An 18,776-nucleotide genomic window follows, 5' to 3' on the forward strand; every position below is an offset into this window, starting at 1 on the left:
GCAGTAGAATTCCGTTGTCCATTCATAGACAGTGTTTTCTTAGCATTACAGATGATAAACGGTCATACAACAGACTACCAACAAATGATAATTCTGCTTTGAATGAACATCGTCAGCTGATTTACCTGATGAAATGTGGTTGGAAATAATTAAGAGAAATCCCACGAGCCTGGTGTGTCCTTTGGGCAAGTTTGCGTTTAAGCAGCCGAGTCGTCATCTTTGTCGACTCGGGTGTCAAAATACAAAATACTTTTGTATTTGCAACAAAAATAAAGCGGTCATACTTTTCACAATATGACGCAAATAAAACGTAGTGTTTTCCACTGCCAGCAGCCACAGACGAGAAGTGTTGAGAAGTCATCATTCTGGGGTTTTGGTGAGCACCCTTCCACTTCCTGGAGTGTGAACGCTCGTGGCAGTTCTGTGCAATTTTCATCGTTCACAATACATTGTGGTGCCATCCCGTTGCTCCCGTGGTTGCTCTGTTCAGACTTTGTACGCTTGTCTGACATCAAACCTGTCGTTTACCTTTTAAATCAGTGGTTCTCAACTGGTGGAGTCTCAGGAACCACGTGTTTTTTTTTTTCCTTACCATGAAGTTGAAACCCAAAATTCATTCCACAGCACTCGAATTGAATCCACAAAAACAAAACTTTAGCCCACTTTCTGTCGTGTCTAGTAAATGAATTAATGAATTGAATTGTGTGTCCTGCAAAGTAAATGGCCAACATTTTCTCTGTAAATATATACATCTTAAAATCCCTTTAAAAAAAAAGAAAAAAAAAAAAAAAAAAAAAGCGTGGGGGGGGTGATGCGGAGGGGACTGACACGGAGCCAAGACCCAATGAAAACCCACTTTTTCGGGTCGCAACCCATCAGTTGAGAAACACTGTTTTAAAGCTAATATTTAATCACTTGATGAGCTCTTATGGACCAGAAGAATATCACTTTGATCCGTCTACATCTTTCTTTTTTGAAAAAAAGGAATATTTGTACATGTAATTCTTCATCAGGCGAATAAATATAATATATTTATATATACATATATATATATATATATATATATGTATAGATATATATTTGTAACTGCCTTTGACTTTAAGCCGTCAGACTGGCCACCCTCGTGTGCTCTGAGATGCTGACATTGACAAACAGGGAGGACGGAGGGATGGCCGTCCCATCTTTGGAGAGCAGGTGTATGTGACGATATCCTGGGAGGGGGACAACAAAAGATCAATAAATATAAAAAAAAATACTTTGACTCACTGGCATTCTGCTGCACGCAGCACACCTGTTTGGATGCACGTAAAGGGGAGGGTGAACTGTCCCATGAAGTCGTTCCTCGACGCTTTGTCATAGTCCTCCACCACGAAGCGAACCAGGGCCAATTCGGGGGCGTGGACGACGAAATTTAGAGTTTCATTCCAGACTGGGTTAAAACCTGCGGAGAGGAGAAAGAATGACTGAGTGAATTTTTAACTACAATTTGGGGGCATATATATATATTAGCCTAAGTCATTTTTTTTGGCCAAATTGTGATATCTGGAAAAGAAAATACCAATGTGCTTGCTAAAAAATTTGCTTTTTCTTGTTTTCCGAAAACTCAACTATGCTATTAGGCTAACAATATATGTATGTGTGTGGTGTGTGTATAAGTGAAGATAGATAGATAGATAGATAGATAGATAGATAGATAGATAGATAGATAGATAGATAGATTTTTCTGTCTACTATTGACATTGATACTGTCAGTACTCATTTATCCAATTATGTCGCGAGGTGCACCAAAGCTCACCATTGTTGTTAATGTGGCTCGTCTCTTCCTTGGCCTGGTCCTGCTGGACTCCATATATCTCCACTCTAACCAGCGGGTCAACGATGGAACCCTCTTTCTGATTGACCTTTGGAAGCTGCTGCCCGCTGATCACCTGAGAAACACACGACACAGTTTTACACTGGACCCTTTGAGTTACTTGGTCAGTTGATATTAGATATGGCTTCCTCAGTACATCCCCTAATTTATAAATGATCAGTTGTCCTAAACTTCGAAATTTGTTTGACACATTAAAAACCTACCATTCACTTTCTCTGCCATAATTGAAAGCCCTGCAACACCTAAGCAGTTAAATGTGTTTACAAAAAATGTTTTCAATTTTCCCATTTGGATTTTGCTGGAATCTCAAAAGTATGTTAATTCTAATGCCTCTGCAGACTTTTTTCTAAAAATGTGGATCAGGCTTCACTGCATGAGAACTGGTAGCCATCTTCCCCACTTGCTAGTGCTACCAGCGACGCTCTCCAGGCTGAGTGAGAGAACCACTTGTTTTGTCAGGCCTGTGCAGCCCAAACAAGTTTTTAAACTTTGTTTATTGTTGGAAGTAGACCAAAATTAATTGATCAACTCTGGAATTTGCCAGGAATAGGAACCCTTTTAGCTTTATAGTTGGCAAACTCTTCATTTGATTTTCTGAAATCCATTTTGGATAAAGTTGCAAGTCCGCGAAAGCGACCTATTTCAACAGTTGACGGCTGTCATGGAGTTTTGAACCTGTATTGACAAGCGCAGTGGTCTGTAGTCTGGCCGCTCCTCTGGTTTATCTGGACTGAACTTGGTACTGGCGTCTCTCATGAAGTCAGGCTTGAGAATGTAGCCGCAGCAACCGTTCTGCCCAAACAGTCCGTCGTTTAGGTCCATTTCCAGGCCGGCCGTCTGGAAATTCAAAGCCACTTTTGGAAAGAAAAAGGAGACGGAAAGGTTCGGTAAATAGATGAAAAAGACAGAGGGTCAGGTTTTGGTGTGTATGTCCCTTGTTCTGGCTGTGAGGATTTCCAGGTATTTTCAATCCATGGTGATTGTGCTCTCGGGTTTGTGGGGGGGGGGGGGGGGTACTGGAGATTATTTCAGATCATCACAAGGCGAAGGCTTACATGAGGTACATCCTGGAAAAGTTGCCAGTTTATCACAGATCCCAACAATCATTAGCACTCACACCTCTGCATAATTTAGAATGCTCTTTGGACTGAGGGAGGAAGCCGAAGTACCCAGAGAAAACCCACACACATCCTGGGAATCTGCTGTCAGGTAACAGTGTGAGTCACTTCACCATCCGGTTGCCCATGTAGGGATTCACATTTGTATGCAGTCAATCTAGTCCTGATATCAAGCAGATAAAAGCATGTGAGGAATGAATTTGTAGTTAATTCCTGTTTCCCACGTGGAATCTGCTTGTGATTTTGCTGGGTTGTCTTCTCTTCCTGTTTCTTATCATTGTCTTTTGAGAAGACGCCACAGCAGTTGATTTTTTTTTTTTTTTTCATGAACGCATATCATTTAATGCCACTGGATCTATATAAAGGAGCCATGCACAATTCATTTTGCCCCATACAGAACTCACGACGTGTCAATGTTTATTGTAAAAACAACAACAACAACAACAACAACAAAAAACACGAAAAAAGTGACATCACAAGCCCACTGTGCCTGATCTTCTGATCCATTTACTGGGCTGGGCCGGCTGCACAGTCATGTCATTAGCATGCAAATCTCCTCTTCCTCCCTGCTGAGAGAACCTCAAACCCCCTTACGCCTGTCAACGAACAACAAATAGTAGTGAAAGCAAACCACTTGGCGATAGAAACTATTAGCTGACCGTAGCCTGCTAAAATGCTAGCCGACTGTAGATTGTGACCTACAGTGTAATGAAACCAAATGGTACAATGGTCCTCTTCTTTAATATCATGCGTTTACTTTGTCACCTGACATTCACCACAAACCACGATGGGTGTGTTATGTCACTGCTTGCTCAATGGAGAGTCAGCGCTAGCTGACTCTCCATGTGAGATAAAGCTAGCAAACAATTGGATGCCACCAAGTTATAAGGACCATTTCACTGCAAACCAGCAGAGGGCGAACACCTGCTCACCTATCTGACACCCCACGTTCCACATCTCCTGAGGGTTGTAGTTGGAAGAGTCCGTTCTGAGGCCGCTCGGATAGATCCTGCTCAGCTGCTTCATGTTGTATTGCACAAACTCTGTCCCTGAGGAGGAGAACATCAGAGGGGTTTCATTACTGTACAGCAGAGGGAAAGCAGTTCTTTTTGACATACATTGTCTTGTCGTTGACTTTGCAATACATGCATTCCCATTGTCACGGTTATTTACTGATTTAAAATGGGCTGCCGCTGCAACTCCCAAAACAAATACCTGCTTCCTTAGCGAGCTTCTTTGCCTTGGATTCAGAGAAGGATGACATCTCGTAACATTTGCCGTGTGAGCGGGATTCTTTGAAGCCGTGAAAGTGCACGCTTTTGCAGTAAACCACCAAATCTGACAGTGCCCGGGACAGTTTGGACTTTGGTTTCTACAAAGGAGGACAACAGAATGCAGAGATTAGTAGAAAAACAGCCTCGTGAACTCTCGTCGACTTAAAAATAAAGAACACCACGGTCACATACACAGACTCACTGAAATATGGAAACATTATCTTTAAAAAACATTTGCCTATTTCGCACAACTTTTAGAAAGCAGGGAATTGCTTGAATTCAAATCTTTGTAGTTGCTCAATTTAAGTAAGATTATAAAAGCGAGAAGAGACGATCGGTGAGGAGAAAAATAAAAGCATTTAATGCATGTGTGTTTGAAATCATCTAGTATCGGCGTCAGACCAATTTGTCTTGAGTCTGGTGCCCTGATGTCTTGGACTCCAGTTTCCTGTCTCTGTTTGTAATCAAGTCCAATCACTTCTGCCTTCATTCCTTTTGTCAAATTCTTGTCCCCCAGAGTTTCACAGCACTAAGAAAACAGTTTAGCGAAAGTCACTCGTCTCTCGTGTTCTTCCTCTGATTGTCGCGTTCACCTTTTGGCTCACGCAGTCAGCAGGGGGGTTCTCTGAGGACTCCGTCTCTCCGTTGGCCACGTCTTCGTCGTCGCTCACTTCATCGGCCAGGCTTTCATCCACACACTCTTCTAGACCGCCGATCTTTTTGGCCTTCAGCAAAATTTTCCCCTTCAGTTCCTGCATTTAACAGCAACACAGATATTATGTGCAGTATTTTGTACAACCTGACTGCTTTTCAGATGTTCTTTTGAATTTTTTTTTGCATTATATAATATATCTTCATTCCAATATAAAATCTGGAGAGTCTAGTCTCTTGCTTTGAATAGATAGAGACAAACGCCTCTGGAATTGACTCCTCAGTGCTCACAAACACGGTCCGTCATCTTGCGCGTTGCTGCCACCCAATCAAAGGCAGCGATGCACCACTCTTTGATTCCGGTGAGGCTCGATCCTCACTTGAATCAAAGTTAGAATTGATTGTCCTAAGAGCTCTAATGGAGCAGAAGTTCTACTGCTGCTTTTAGATCAATAGCAGGGTGCAGATGAACATAAATATCTCAGCAGCCTTTTTGAAATGTTAATGGTGCCTTAAATGATACAAGGTTGCGAACAGCAAGTGCTTGCCAAACATATGCTCATATGAGAAACGTTTCAGTTATTTAGCCCCGAGAAGGGTGGCTGTTATATATAACCATCAGTCCTTTGCGCGATTGGTTGTTGGGTTTTTATTTACTTCACGTATGAGCTACGTGCATATCAAGTGTTTTTGTTTGTGCCAACCTGGTAACCTGAGGTTTTCTATTACGTCTCGGTGCCTTCAGTTTTTGTGCGCGCTCCAGTCGTTCCATTTTGGAGACGGCGGTTTTACCATTTAGACTAAGACGCTTGAAGCTCTTCCAGTTCTCTTCAGTTTCAGACACATGAAATGAGAGCAATTTGCACTGACCTTCAAATTATGAACTCCAGGCTAGTATAATTCACTGTGTTCTTTAACAAAACATTTAATTAAGTCGGTAGAAAAGAACTTCTGTGCAAGGACATGCCAATTTCTTTACTTTGAGCGATAAAGTAGTTTCATTACAAGACAGGACCGACAAGGTTAGAAATATAAAACATTTTCTCTCGATTTCTGCAGTGCAAATCATTTCAAAATGTATGCGCCCATTTGGCCTTTTCATTACTTCACTGCTTCCAGATTTTAAGTTTTTTTTTTTTTAGAGAGAGAGAACAATCACGTATGGTAACTTATATTGACCTGTGGTGAAGGCAGCAGTTGAGGGATGGACCCGTCCAGCAGGGTGTTCAGCAAAGTGTCACCCAGGATTTGAGTCAGGTGCTGGGCCATGACTGTCTGCTGCTCCACCCCACAGTGATTCTCAATGGAAAGGATGACTGGGAAGTTTGATGCCTATCAGAGAAGAAGCAGAAGTTTCACAACAACTAACCCTCATAACGCTTTTCTTTTCAAACCTTTAGAGGAAAATGTTGAATGGAATAAAAAAAAAAAAGGAGCAAAGTGGGGACTTGGGAGAATGTAGGTCAGTCACGGATGATTACCAAACACTCCATCTCAAGCTTCACACTTTCCACAAAGTCTGTTTGGAAATGGAATATTATTCTAGTTGGCCCGCTGTGAAAACCACATTCTTTTTCAGGTCATTCAAATGTATCTCCTCAAACGGGATGAGACATTTGCTAAACCTCTTCTTCGCATGCACTTGCCCCAAAACCTTAGAAACTTTAGTATTTATTTCACGTTTGATGATGTTTTACAACTGTTCTCCTGCATTGCTGGAGAAGAAGAGTTCCGCGCAATTCGAGGGAACCGGCCAATCAACCGAACCTTAAACGCATATTCTTTCAGCGTGGAAACGACGTCTTTGAAGAGAATCTTGGACGTCAGGGTGTGACCGTGGTACACGATGGGCTCCCCGTCGCTGCCGTCCCAGCAGTCCACCTCCACACAGCGGCAGCCTCTCTTCAAGGCTCTGTGTGCAAATGCAGCAAACAAAATAGATCAGTCGTTCAATCGCAGTTTTGTTTAGTTGAACCGTCTCAAATTTGAGTACACAAATTTGCATGTCTTCCGTGGACAAAACTAGTCACACAAGAAAATGGGGGTGGGGGGGGGGTAGTTTTTCAAAAAACTACATCACAGGGAGTTCGGCCAATTGAGTATCACCCAAGTGAAGAGAGATCTGCACTTGGAAAACACTGTAAGCATTTGGCAGAGTGATTCGTATTGTTATTCCTGAGTGCTTCCGTCACGTATGGAGATCAATATTAAAGTGATGTAATGACAGTGTTGCCGACTAATTTTGTCTCTAATTGGCTAACGTAAATAGACCTGTGTATTTGCGACAGCCTTTGAAAAAGCCACGCTCATTCTAAACCAGTGGCTTTTCAACTGGTGGAGTCTCAGGACCCACATTGTTTTGTTTTGAGTCGTGACCTAAATTTATCCCACACAAATAAAAATGCTAGCCCACTTTCTATTATGTCTAGGAAAGAAATTGTTGAAATTATTGAATATATATGTATATATATACATATATATATATATATATATATATATATATATATATATATATATATATATATATATATATATATATATATATATATATATATATATACTGAGTTGTTGAACTTTCCTCTGATTAAATCAGGGGTGTCCAAACTGCGGCCCGCGGGCCAACTGCGGCCCGCAGTCCATTTTTAATTGGCCCGCACTTCAACTCTTGCCTGTGTGTATTGCACTTCTTGGTTTTAACACCAGGGGGAGTTGCTCCCACTGAGTGCAATGCCGTTCCCACTTTAAGGGAGTAAAAAAATACATTCCACACTACCCGTGTGGCGTTAATAAGCATGCATGTGCAGGTACACACGCGACAAATTTTTTTCTCGTTAACGCACATAGTACACACACCGCTGTGCTCAGCGTACACACTGCGTGCACACGCAAAGTCAGCTGATCTCATCTGATGCAGATTTGCCCCTTTGATCAAGTGACATTTGTCCGGATTTTTGACAACACGGGTGGCGTCGGATCAGCACCGCAGCTGGATGGCCCGGTTTACACACCCAGCGCAGCTGATACTCAGCAGAATAATTGACTAAAATGATATGCACTCCTGTTATTAAGTCCAGTTTACCCGTCCCATTTTCCCCTTTATTGTTTTTTTTCTCTGGGCTGTAAATCTCCTGTCTAAGAAGAAATCTGAGGCTGCTGTTCTGAGAATGAGCTACCAAAGCTTTTTTTTCTGAATAAATCAATAAAGATCCATTTATGGAAAGCTGTGATGGAGGCAGTTTTGTCTTTAATTATGTTCAACAGTATAACATATTTGACCACTTTTAATTGATTTTTCGAACTTTAATACACTAAAGTTAAGGCTATATATCCAATTTCTAGTAAGTGGCCCAGCCCCTCCTATATTTTTTATGTATGTGGCCCTCAGTGAAAAAAGTTTGGACACCCCTGGATTAAATGCTTGAACAAACGAACAGTGTGTGTGTGTGTGTGTGTGTGTGTGTGGTGGCTGCAGGTGCTCTCACTGGATATAAGCCTCCAGACTGCTGTGGCCACGGAGCTGATCCTCCAGGAGATAGGTATTGTGGGAGGACGAGATGAAGTAGTGGCTGAGCGGTTGGCCCATGTCCTGATGAAGCTCGCGGAGCTCCGGCTTAAATACGGAGCCTTCCTGTGAGCAGAGGTACATCTGGAAGCCGTCGAATGACATGGCATCTTTCTTTTTGGCTGCAAAAAGAGGGCCATGAATGTGACTCACTGGCACAAATCAAATCGAATTTTATTTATAAAGCACTTTCCATACAAAAAAAAAAAAAAAAAAGCACCACAAAGTGCTGATTACATCCACGACAGTCAGGATCACTCCTGACTGGTGTTGTCAAAAATATTGATATATCGATATTTTCTCGATACTGAACATTAAAAACAATACGATATGACTTCTCCGCAGTATCGGAACTTCCGCGGCTGCTAGTATCGAAAATCGTATCGAAAATCAATATTTTCCCAAATATCGTATCGAGGTCTGAAATCCAGTATCGTGACAACACTACACTTGGCAATGATTAAAACCGTCTATGATTCGCAGCAAATGGTACACAATTTCTGCTCCGCTCAGCAATGCTCTCGATTTCCCAAGCAGCATGTTGCATGGATACTGTTAAAGCACAGATCAATGTAGGACAGTCATGTTTGAATAGATCTTAGTGGGGAAGCTGTTGAGGGGTTGTCAGTGGGTTGGCAACCCGAGTCATTCGCGTGAATTGCGTAATGAATTACGCAATCTCAAAGTGCAGTGGAGCAGCTTCACACAATGAATTGTCCAAAAAAAAACACAAGCATAACATTTTGTTTAGCATTACATATTTACTACTGAAAGATTGAATGGATATCCTCTGCTACGTCCAGCCTGTGTCACTGAGGTCACTGTGATGCGTTCCAGCTGTCTTTACTGTACCTGTGTCAGAGGGTTCGTAGCGGGCGATTAGCTCCGGAGCGTGCTCGGAACTTTGCTCTCCCTCCTGTTGCTCAATCCTCAGGAAGTTCTCCAGTTCGTCCAACAATAACTTCTCACCGTCTGCGGAGTAGTCCTGGAACACCTTCCACACCTCATCCCTCTGTGTCAGCATCTTATAGAATTGGACAAACTGCTCGATTTCCAAGGAGCCACTCTCAGACTTGTCAGCCATCTGCACAAATAAGGCGGAGCTTGGTTTCTTTTCTTTTCGTTTTCTGATTTTGTAAATCTTTTCGCATTGCAGTCGCAGTATATTTCCCACCCACTTTGGTGGAGGCTCACCGTGAAAAGGTGCAGAGCATGGTCCTCATTCATGTCCACGTTCATCATCTTCAACAATGTCCGCACCTCCTTAAAAGTCATCTTGCCGTCTTTGTTTTTGTCCGCTTTCTGAAACCAGTCCCAGACCCACCTGAGATGGTGCTAAGGGCAACAGTCAGTAAGAAAAAAAAAAAAAAAAAGAGCCTCAAGACTTTTTGAAGTCCTCCAGTATGACAAGAAACGCTAGAGAGCACGCATTTCCAATTTAAAGGATACTGATCCAGCCTCTCCTTCTCATCCATGGTTTGAGTCTTGTGAATCAGCTTCCGAACCCCGAGGACCCAGGCCTGAGCCTCCTCCGCTGACTCTGCCACGAGGTCCAGGTTTCCTTGGCGTCCGCGGAACACCAGCGTGAAGCAGAGTTCAGCAGGAAACTCCTCGGCGATGCTCAGCAGGACCTCCGATTGGTGGCCTTCGCGCACGGCCTCCACTTCGCTGATGGAGACTGAGACAATGGTTTTGGTGGTTCATGGTTAATGTGGTAATGTGGTGTTTTTAGAACACTGCTCGGCATCACACTCATTTCACCAATACAAGCCCATAGAAAACAACCACGATACAATAAAAATGTTAACTTGTCTATTTCATCCATATATGTGTTTAAGAAGATGAAAAAAAATCATACCTTCATTCAATTATAGCCCTTTTTTATTTGAAATTGTAACACTGACCTTGACTTAATCTGGTTGGGAAGTATTAGGGAGTAATTCATGGGAGTACAGTTATAATTATAGTCATAATTATCACTGTTATTTCTATTCTAATTATTATGAGAACCTGTTTTTTGTCATTTATTTAAAAGTAAATCTTTTTATGAAGTTATGTGACATGTTTTAGTCTATTATATTTCGGTCAATTAGTTAAAATCCTACATCCAAAAGTATTAGAATATTATGAGAAGAGTTCAGTATTTCTTATGAGAGGATGAATAGGAAAAGACTGTCGGTATGAAGCTGCGCAGAAAACCGCAGCACATCGCGGTTCTCTGTGAACTGGCTCTTCTCAACACATTCATGGGAAGTTGAGGCTGAGAGGGAACCAGGAGGAACATCAGTGGCGTTGTGGGGCGAAAGAGAAAAGCAACTGGACATTAGTTCTAGTGTTTGTGACAGATTAAAGTTCCTTTTTTTTTTGTATTCCATTTGAAAATCAATGCCAGTGTCTGGAAAAGAGTAGTGTTGCACAGAGTTTCCACACTTTGCAGCCGTCTCCTCCGGAGCCTCCTCCAGAGGCTTCCTGTCTGTCTGCAGACAGGCGTTATGGAGGTGATGTTTTCCTTCTCCTCTGGGACTGTGTGCCTGCTCACTAGTCTTGAGCTGAGAGGGGTGTGTTGCAAGACCTGAAACACCAAATGACTCCAGGATACAAGACTGACTCCGTGTCTGAGTTGCCACCCGTAGGTTTACATCAAGAACCAGAATCACTTACATATTAATTCATGCAATATGAGCCCAAATGAGCCCATTATGTGCCATAATGAATATATTTATCTGAATCCTGACAGATACACATTCAACAGTGCTTTGATACTTTCAAACTGTATTCCACCTCGCCTTCTAAATTGGTCCTCACATTTTCTGCAGACTCTGATATCTGTATGCATTAGGTCACCAGTTTAATCTAAACCTTTGCCAGAAAAAAGTAACAAAAGTCACCAAAAGTAGCATTTTATCTATGTTGCATAAGAAGTGCCATTTTTTTTGTTGTTTAATTTACACTTGATATAATGACAATGATTTAAATAATGATTAGATGACATGATTTTAGATTACATTAGGTCAGATTAGATTAAGTAATTAACAAATTAATTATGTCACTTCTGAACTGCAATAATTTATACATTTTCGTGACAGGCATTGATGCATATGAGCACACTGTAGGACCTACATGTAGAATGGCCTCTTCCTGCCCACCTGGACTTGTACCAGACGGTCAAGCCATCTTCCAGGAGGCGGAAATGTCGCTGTTTCTTCCACGAGCGGGACTTGACCTTCCTCAGAGTGGAGCCTGCCATCATCACCTTGACATGGTGATCGTCTTGGATACCTGTTAAAAAAAAAGAAAAAAAGAAGAAGAATGATACTCCCAAGAGGGCTGGTGAGGAGGCTTCAGCTACTTTAAGTGGTTTTGATTTTGCTGATAATCAATTAAAGTTGAGATGAGTAACAAATAGTTTTGACTCACGTGAGCTTCCAGGATCCATCCTTGGTTCACACCATTGGAAATACACTGAACATAAAAATAAAATGTCAGTGGGGTGTTTTTTTTTTCACATTTAAGAACTGAAAATTAAAATCAAATTCGCTTGAAGGAATTTTTTCCAACCTCAACGGCAATAACATCATGACAATTTTATTTATTTCAATTCTTATAATCTGTTTTTCCTTTCCATTCCTTTTCCATTGTGACATACGTGATCGTAGTTGCACTATGTTTCCTGATAGGCACGTTCTGCTTTTTTTTTTATCCACCAGCACTTGTGCTGTTGCTATTGTTGACCATTTTGAGGAGGAAGGAAATGAAATGGTATTCAGCGGCTGGCGTCAAGACAAACTCCCCAGTGGGGAAAATCAAGTAAATCTGTATTGTGTTGTACAGGACACTTTTTTTTGTAGGTCTTTGACAAATTGCTATATACACAAGTAGTAATTTTCCTCTCTACACATGTGGAACTTGATGGTTTGGGAGATTGATACTATATTTGATGCTCTACATGCTGGCTGATGCAGCAGTGAGACGTTTGTTGTGACAAACTTTACATTTCTTTTCATAAGAATCCAATCAGGTGGCAGTGCTCAGTCACTCGGAAGTAAAATGTTACTTTTGGAACTTCCTTGACAGTGCCTAAGCCTCAGGGTAGGGTTTTGTCATACCTTTTTGCCCTGTTTTAGTAGATTTGTTAGATTATACTTCTTTTATTCTTCATGTATTTTATGTATTTTGCCCTTACTTAGTTTTGTTTTTGCAGGCCGGTAATCAACCCAGATCGGCAATGCTTTGGTTGGTTGTTTTGGCCTTGGGCCACCCAGTAGCTATCTTTAGTTTGAGACGTTGTTGTTTTCATGTGTTTTGGATGAGTAGTTATATTTTGTGTGCGCTTTGTTTTTTAAACCTGTGACTGTTGAAACTAATTCTGAGTTGAGGAAGGTGGTACCAACGTTCAGCTCATGACACAATTCAATCAAAATCAAAAAGTAGCCCAAGCTGCATGCTCCATGACTGCCCTTGCAAATAAAGTGCTGACCGTGAATATCCAACAATCTCAGCAGTCTGTGTTCACGACTGTCCAGCCTAACAGAACGCAAGAATGGATGTAGCGATTTTTTTTTCTCGTGTAACTTTAACTAATCTACTTAGTCTATAAAGTCCATGAAGACATCTAATCATGCTGATGTGGGCACTTATAAGACAACATTTGGCCTGCGTGTATTTTCATTTGCAGTCAATTACAGCCCGCTGTGAGTCATCTGACTTGATAGATGGTGATTCTGCATAAGTGCAGGTTATCATGTTTCATAAAAAAAAACACGTCCTTGCGTCGACAAAAACGCAACTAAGTAAAACGAGGTTGAGTGTGTGTTACATCTTGTCCATTGAGTTATAGGGACTCTCTCCTCGACAAGCAGCTACTAATAAGCGAGGCACATGTTTCGCAAGGCATTTAGCATGACGAAGAGCAGGAGACTGACGCGTGACAGTTTGCAGCTGAGGGCGACATCACAAAGAAAGAGCACAGAAGACTGAGCAGAGCCTCAGAAACAGCAGGCGTGAGTGAGGTGAAAGGTCTCAGAGTGGTCCTCGTGTCCAGTGTTGCAACAACAGACAAGACGAGGTGTGTCCGGTAGAAGAAAGGGTTCGCAGCAGAGCGTCGAGTGCCTGTGTTTCAGGAAAAGAATGTTTGGGAGGCGTCAACTCAGTGGTTGACAATCCCAAAAATATCTTGGGAGAAAACATTAAAAGTTAAGTGAGTTATATTTGGAGATTTTGAAGAAGAAACAGCGACATCAAGTTGTTACATATTAGTGTTGTAGTACTCGAGATTGGTCTTGGTCTCAAGACCACTTTTTAAGGGTTTCGGACTTGTCTCGGACTCTGAGGCATTTATACTCGGTTTTGTCTCGGCCTCGGACTTGAAGGACTCTGGATTTTTGGTCAAGACCGGTCAAGGCTCAGCCAACACTACAATGACTGATAATAATGGAAAAGAATCCAGCTGCTGCAGTTTCACGCCCTGTTTGTGACCACCAGAGTGACACACACCCTTTTTCCTAGTTAGTTCATTTTTAATTTTATGAAACAAACTTGTTTTTTGAAAAATAGTTCAAATTAGTTGGCAAAGCAGCAAAATGTTGAAGAAAATTATTTTTAAAAAAAGATACCGTGCTGAAAAGAGATGTTGCTGTTAGATTTAGAAGTAAACTTAAATTGAAAAAATATACAGGATTCTGTTGTCTTTGATATATAAAGTCTTGGTCTTGTCTTGGTCTCAAACCCCTAATGTCTTGGTCTTGTCTCGATCTCAATACTCTCTAGTCTTGATAATGTCTTGGCCTCGGTTAGTGCAGTCTTGACTACACTATTACATATTAGATTGCAGAGTCTTTAACACTCCCGCCCCCTCAACTTGCCAGTAAACTACTGTGGCCTGAGCACCCAAACCTGGGTACCTTGTCCACCTTCGTCTTTGTTGGTTTATTTGAAGGCGCGAGCAGTCACCCTACTTACAAAACATGCTGTCAGGCAGCTGGATTGTCCACATGGGGCTTCCTTAGAAATATGGTGGTGCAAGATGGCAGCTAACTGGGAGCAAGACCCTTGATTAAATGGAAATAAGAACTGTTCTATGGGTAGGAAAAAAATCGAATTACTTTTATTGTCCTGCGAATACACACTTTTATTAATGTATTTATGGGCAGTATATTAAGCTAAACTACCACCTTTAGTGATATTTTAGGGTTGTCCAAGTAGATTTCAGGGGTGGCCAGTGCCACCACGGACTCCCCTCTTGCTCTGCCTCTGCACACTGGACCTTTAACTAAGGCAGCACCAGCGTCGTCTCTATGTAGTTTTCCTTTACGGAGCGCCAGTTTGCTGAAGGTGGCCAAGCTACAAAGAGCCACGTCATGATCGCTGAGATTTATTGGCAGCACGAAGGGGCGTGATGAGAAATAATGTTCCGTCCGCGGCGGGCTCATCTTAGCTACCACCGCACTCGTCCTCAGAGGCGGGAAGAAACAAAGTACAAATACTTTGTTACTGTACTTAAGTAGATTTTTCAGGTATCTGACTTTCTACTTCTACTCCCCACATTTGTACACAAACATACGTACTTTCTACTCTTTATATTGGGAAAAAGGTTTAAAGGTTTAGGGAAGACACAACATGCCGATGTGTGGGTAGTTCAACATAACAGTGTAATATTTCTTAGAGGGAGATTATTTTATTATTTTCATTGAAGATGTTTCATTAATGGCAAAAAAAAAAAATGTTTCACTTTTTACTTGAGTACGTTTCAGAAATTGCACTTTATTGCTATTATCGGAGCAAAAAAGCTGAATCAGTACTTTTACTTTTATCAGAGTATTTTTTTACATGAATAACTATACTTTTGTACTTAAGTACAGAATGTAAATACTTTTACAAGGTGCTCGGGCGCTATCTGCTAAACCGTGCTAAACCGCTATCTGTGCGCTCTGCTGATAAACACGGATCAAGCGCACATGAAGGGAAGGAAAAATCTTCTCCAGAGTCCACGTCTGTGTCGCCTCGCGTGACCCTCCCTCCTTTCCTCTCATTGTCTCCTGAAACAACAAGATGATCTGCTGACTTTCACAACAGACCCCCTCCATGCCCAATGTGTGTCTTTTTTGTATTGTATCCTTAACATTTTGTGACTGATGTGATGCAAGTAGTGAAGAGAGAGATGGGAGGGGGGGTTATTTTCCGTACCTCTCCGCTGCCAAGGCTGTGCACAGTCTCCCGGTGATTTTTTTTTTAAATTTTCCGACAAAGTTCTACAGACCCGAATTGAACTGAAACTCTCCCTTCATACTTCCACATCCAGACTCGGGCCGCTGGATACTTTATTTCTGCGGCTCCACTGTCTTGGAGGGCCGGGCGGGATGAGTCACACATGGCACACAAGAATTTCACTGAGCACACGAACAAATTAACACATGACTAATACGGCGTAAATAACCAGCAGGATTGGATAAGACACTCGTGAAAGTCATGCAAACCAGCAGCTTTTGCACTTCGGCCCCTTCTCTTCAGTCTGATCTGGAATATGGTTTGCTCTTAGCACTGACATATTACGGATTTTTTCATATATATATATACATATATATATATATATATATATTTATATATATGTATATATATATATATATATATATATATATATATATATATATATATATATATATATACACACATATATATATGTATATATATATATATATATATATGTATATATATATATATATATATATATATATATATATATATATCCTGCTATACACATGTGGTCAGACAGCCAAAGAAATGCAAAGAACTCTGCGCCGCGGCTGGGAAGGGTGTTTTTGTGCACAGCAAATTAGAACCAGAGGTGGTGGTGTGAGTCACAAAGGCATCATCTCGGCTCTGTGGCAGCATCCAGAGAAAGAAAAACAGTTACATACAGTTGTACTCACCCCAGAAATAGATGTCACGGTCCTGGCTGTTCTTCAGAAGACAGCTCCGTCACAGAGGGACTCCGGCTGTGGAGGTGGAAGGACCCCGGGGTCGTCTCTCCCCCCTTCAAGAGAAGGAGAGAGCGCAGGGACTGTTAGCCGAGCTCAGATGTTTAGGGAAAAAAAAATACCTAACATAAAGAGAGACAGGGAGTACTTGAAGGGGAAATCTGGCTCTGCCTCCTTTTCCCCTGCCCCTCCCCTCTCCGCACTCGGAGTAATTTGATTCCCTGGTCACTGCTGCCGCACACAGGCTGCTACAGTGCGTTCCCACCCTCCTCCCGCCTCCCTCACAGGCTCTCTTCCTTCCTTTGGTGCCACTCCCTCGCTCAGCATCCGTGGACACTCCTCGTCCATTCCTCCCTCCCTCCCTCGCTGTTCGCCTCCACACCGTCTCTGCATCGCTGCTGATAAGGAGGCAACGCATTTCTGGGAAGAGAAAGAGTCTGTTGTACTTGGCCATCAAAAGAGCTCTGCGTGAATACCACTGATGACAAGATGGGATCCAGAAAAGAAAAAAAAAAAATCCAAAAAGATTCCACAGCCTGATTGCAAAAGCGATGACCGACCTGTGAACGTTGGCAGCGAGCCGCGTGCCTGAGAGGTGATTGGCAGGCAGTGCAGCTGCAGATCCAACCTCAACTTCAGCCTCAGCCCGTTTTAGATCGTGTTTCTCCACCATCCAGCATCTTCTGTCACTTAAAACGTTGCTATTAATCAGCATTATTTTAATAGCAGATTGAACAGCAGTGTTGTGAAACACCTTTAAATATTCTGGGTTGGAGGGGTGTGTGTGTGTGTGTGTGGAGGGGGGGGGGGTGGTCCTTCTCATTGTGACTCAATACCAATTTTTCCCTAACATGCAGGAGACCTTACAATATTTCATGGATGCAAGCCATGGCACTCTACATAACACACACATGCGCGCACGCACACGCTCTGTTTGGCAAAAAAAAAATTGTAAATAGTATTTTTTAAATATGTAATATTATACAGAGTGATCTCAAAGACATTTTAGTGACCATTAGTGACGATAATATACCTTTTTTTATTTTTTAAGAGAACCTCTTAGATTTTGCTTTGAAGCTTTCAGGGGGTCTCTTAGGTTATTGCAAAATCCTTACAGAATTTTCTGCAATGTCACAATTTATGCTTACAGAGATGCTTTTGTCCTTTTTTTCTTCATAGTTCGTAAAAACATGTTATTTTTCCTCCGGCGGTCCTCAATCTAGAAGCTGTAATGTACTGGAGCCATTTGCGAGGGCTCCCTGGATTTTATAATTGCTTTAGGTGCTGTCACTCATTCCCCATAAAAGATAAGCCGAGGAAAACACAAAGTGTACACTTAGGAAGGTCTCTTGGGCGCAACATCTCAGTTACTGGGGATAATGGACTGTGTTCCGGAAAAGCGGAAGGTGAAGCTGCTAATCATTGTCGTTAGTTAGATGGACACGCACACAGGAAGCGCAGGTGAGACACTCTCTCATCCCACTCTAATAGAGGAAGTATCAATGTTACAAACATGTCCTCAAACCTCTGAAGGCCACTGTTTAGGAATCTGGACATCCTCACATGTGAGTGTGATCTTCATTGAATGTGCTTCATTTAGTTTGGGCAAGAAACAGCAGGAAAGAATGTGTTGAAAGCGATTTGGTATGAATAATGTTTGAATGATTAACTGATTGAACCTGCTATTTAGCCTGGTGGAGGTAAGGCATGAACAAAGAGGAATCATTGGCTCAGCTGTTGTATAGAATTACAACTATCCATCCAGTTTGTCCTGCACTCAGGATCATTAGGGTACTGGAGTCCAGTCGGACAGTGAGGTACGGAGATGGGAAATGTTTTTGAGGTGGTGGGAAGCAGATTTTTGAGACTGGAAGGAGAGGGTGGAGTCGAAGATGACACCCAAGTTGCAGACCTCAGAGACTGGTCTGATGGAACAGCCATCAACGGTAATGAAAAGATCTCCAACCTTCTGGAGCAATGGCTTGGGGGCCACAACCACGAGCTAAGTCTTATTGCTATTAAGTTTGAGTAGGTTGGTTGTCATCCAGGTTTTTATGGCATGGAAGCAGTTGACCAGAGATTGTAGGGGGAGCTGCAGGGGGATGGTGAGGTGCTGAGATAGAGCTGGGTATCATCAGCGTAGCAGTGGAAGTTGAGGCCATGGTGGCGAATGATCTGGACAAGAGGGAGCAGGTAGGTGGTGAAGAGAGTGGGACCAAGCACAGAGCCTTGAGGGATGCCGTGGTTGACTGGGACAGGGTAGGTAGGAGGAGGAGCCATGGAGGGTGACAAACTGGGTTCTGTTTGAGAGGTATGATTGAAACC

The 18,776-nt window shown here is 42.2% G+C and overlaps 1 protein-coding gene across 2 annotated transcripts; it reads right to left on the minus strand.

The window, feature by feature from the left end:
• Nucleotides 1-795: 795 nt before the first annotated feature.
• Nucleotides 796-16,564, minus strand: plcd4b (phospholipase C, delta 4b). Of its 2 annotated transcripts, XM_076030745.1 has the most exons (16): nt 16,404-16,564; nt 11,896-11,940; nt 11,599-11,757; nt 9,928-10,156; nt 9,673-9,802; nt 9,331-9,562; nt 8,399-8,600; nt 6,684-6,828; nt 6,096-6,248; nt 4,859-5,017; nt 4,207-4,363; nt 3,924-4,040; nt 2,549-2,727; nt 1,796-1,928; nt 1,292-1,441; nt 796-1,211 (listed from the first exon to the last, which is right to left on the minus strand). In XM_076030745.1, the coding sequence occupies exons 2-16, from the start codon at nt 11,912-11,914 to the stop codon at nt 1,099-1,101; spliced, it is 2,277 nt and encodes a 758-aa protein (XP_075886860.1). In that variant the 5' UTR covers nt 11,915-11,940; nt 16,404-16,564; the 3' UTR covers nt 796-1,098. The 2 variants fall into 2 exon arrangements, with proteins under 2 accessions (XP_075886860.1, XP_075886861.1); XM_076030746.1 differs by lacking the exons at nt 11,896-11,940; nt 16,404-16,564 and having other exon boundaries at nt 11,625-11,760.
• Between the last annotated feature and the right edge of the window lie 2,212 nt (nt 16,565-18,776).

This window comes from Nelusetta ayraudi, unplaced genomic scaffold (genome assembly GCF_046127955.1).
Source record: "Nelusetta ayraudi isolate G7.1 ecotype Tasmania unplaced genomic scaffold, CSIRO-AGI_Nayr_v1 ptg000031l, whole genome shotgun sequence".
Lineage (NCBI taxonomy): Eukaryota > Metazoa > Chordata > Actinopteri > Tetraodontiformes > Monacanthidae > Nelusetta > Nelusetta ayraudi.

Bases quoted from the DNA above. Each gene is read 5' to 3' on its own strand.
- plcd4b (XM_076030745.1), bottom strand. The intron at 1,442-1,795 runs GTGAGCTTTGGT...TCCTCTCCGCAG, and splicing joins GAGCCACATTAACAACAATG to GTTTTAACCCAGTCTGGAAT. The intron at 1,212-1,291 runs GTGTGCTGCGTG...TCCCCCTCCCAG, and splicing joins CTTTACGTGCATCCAAACAG to GATATCGTCACATACACCTG.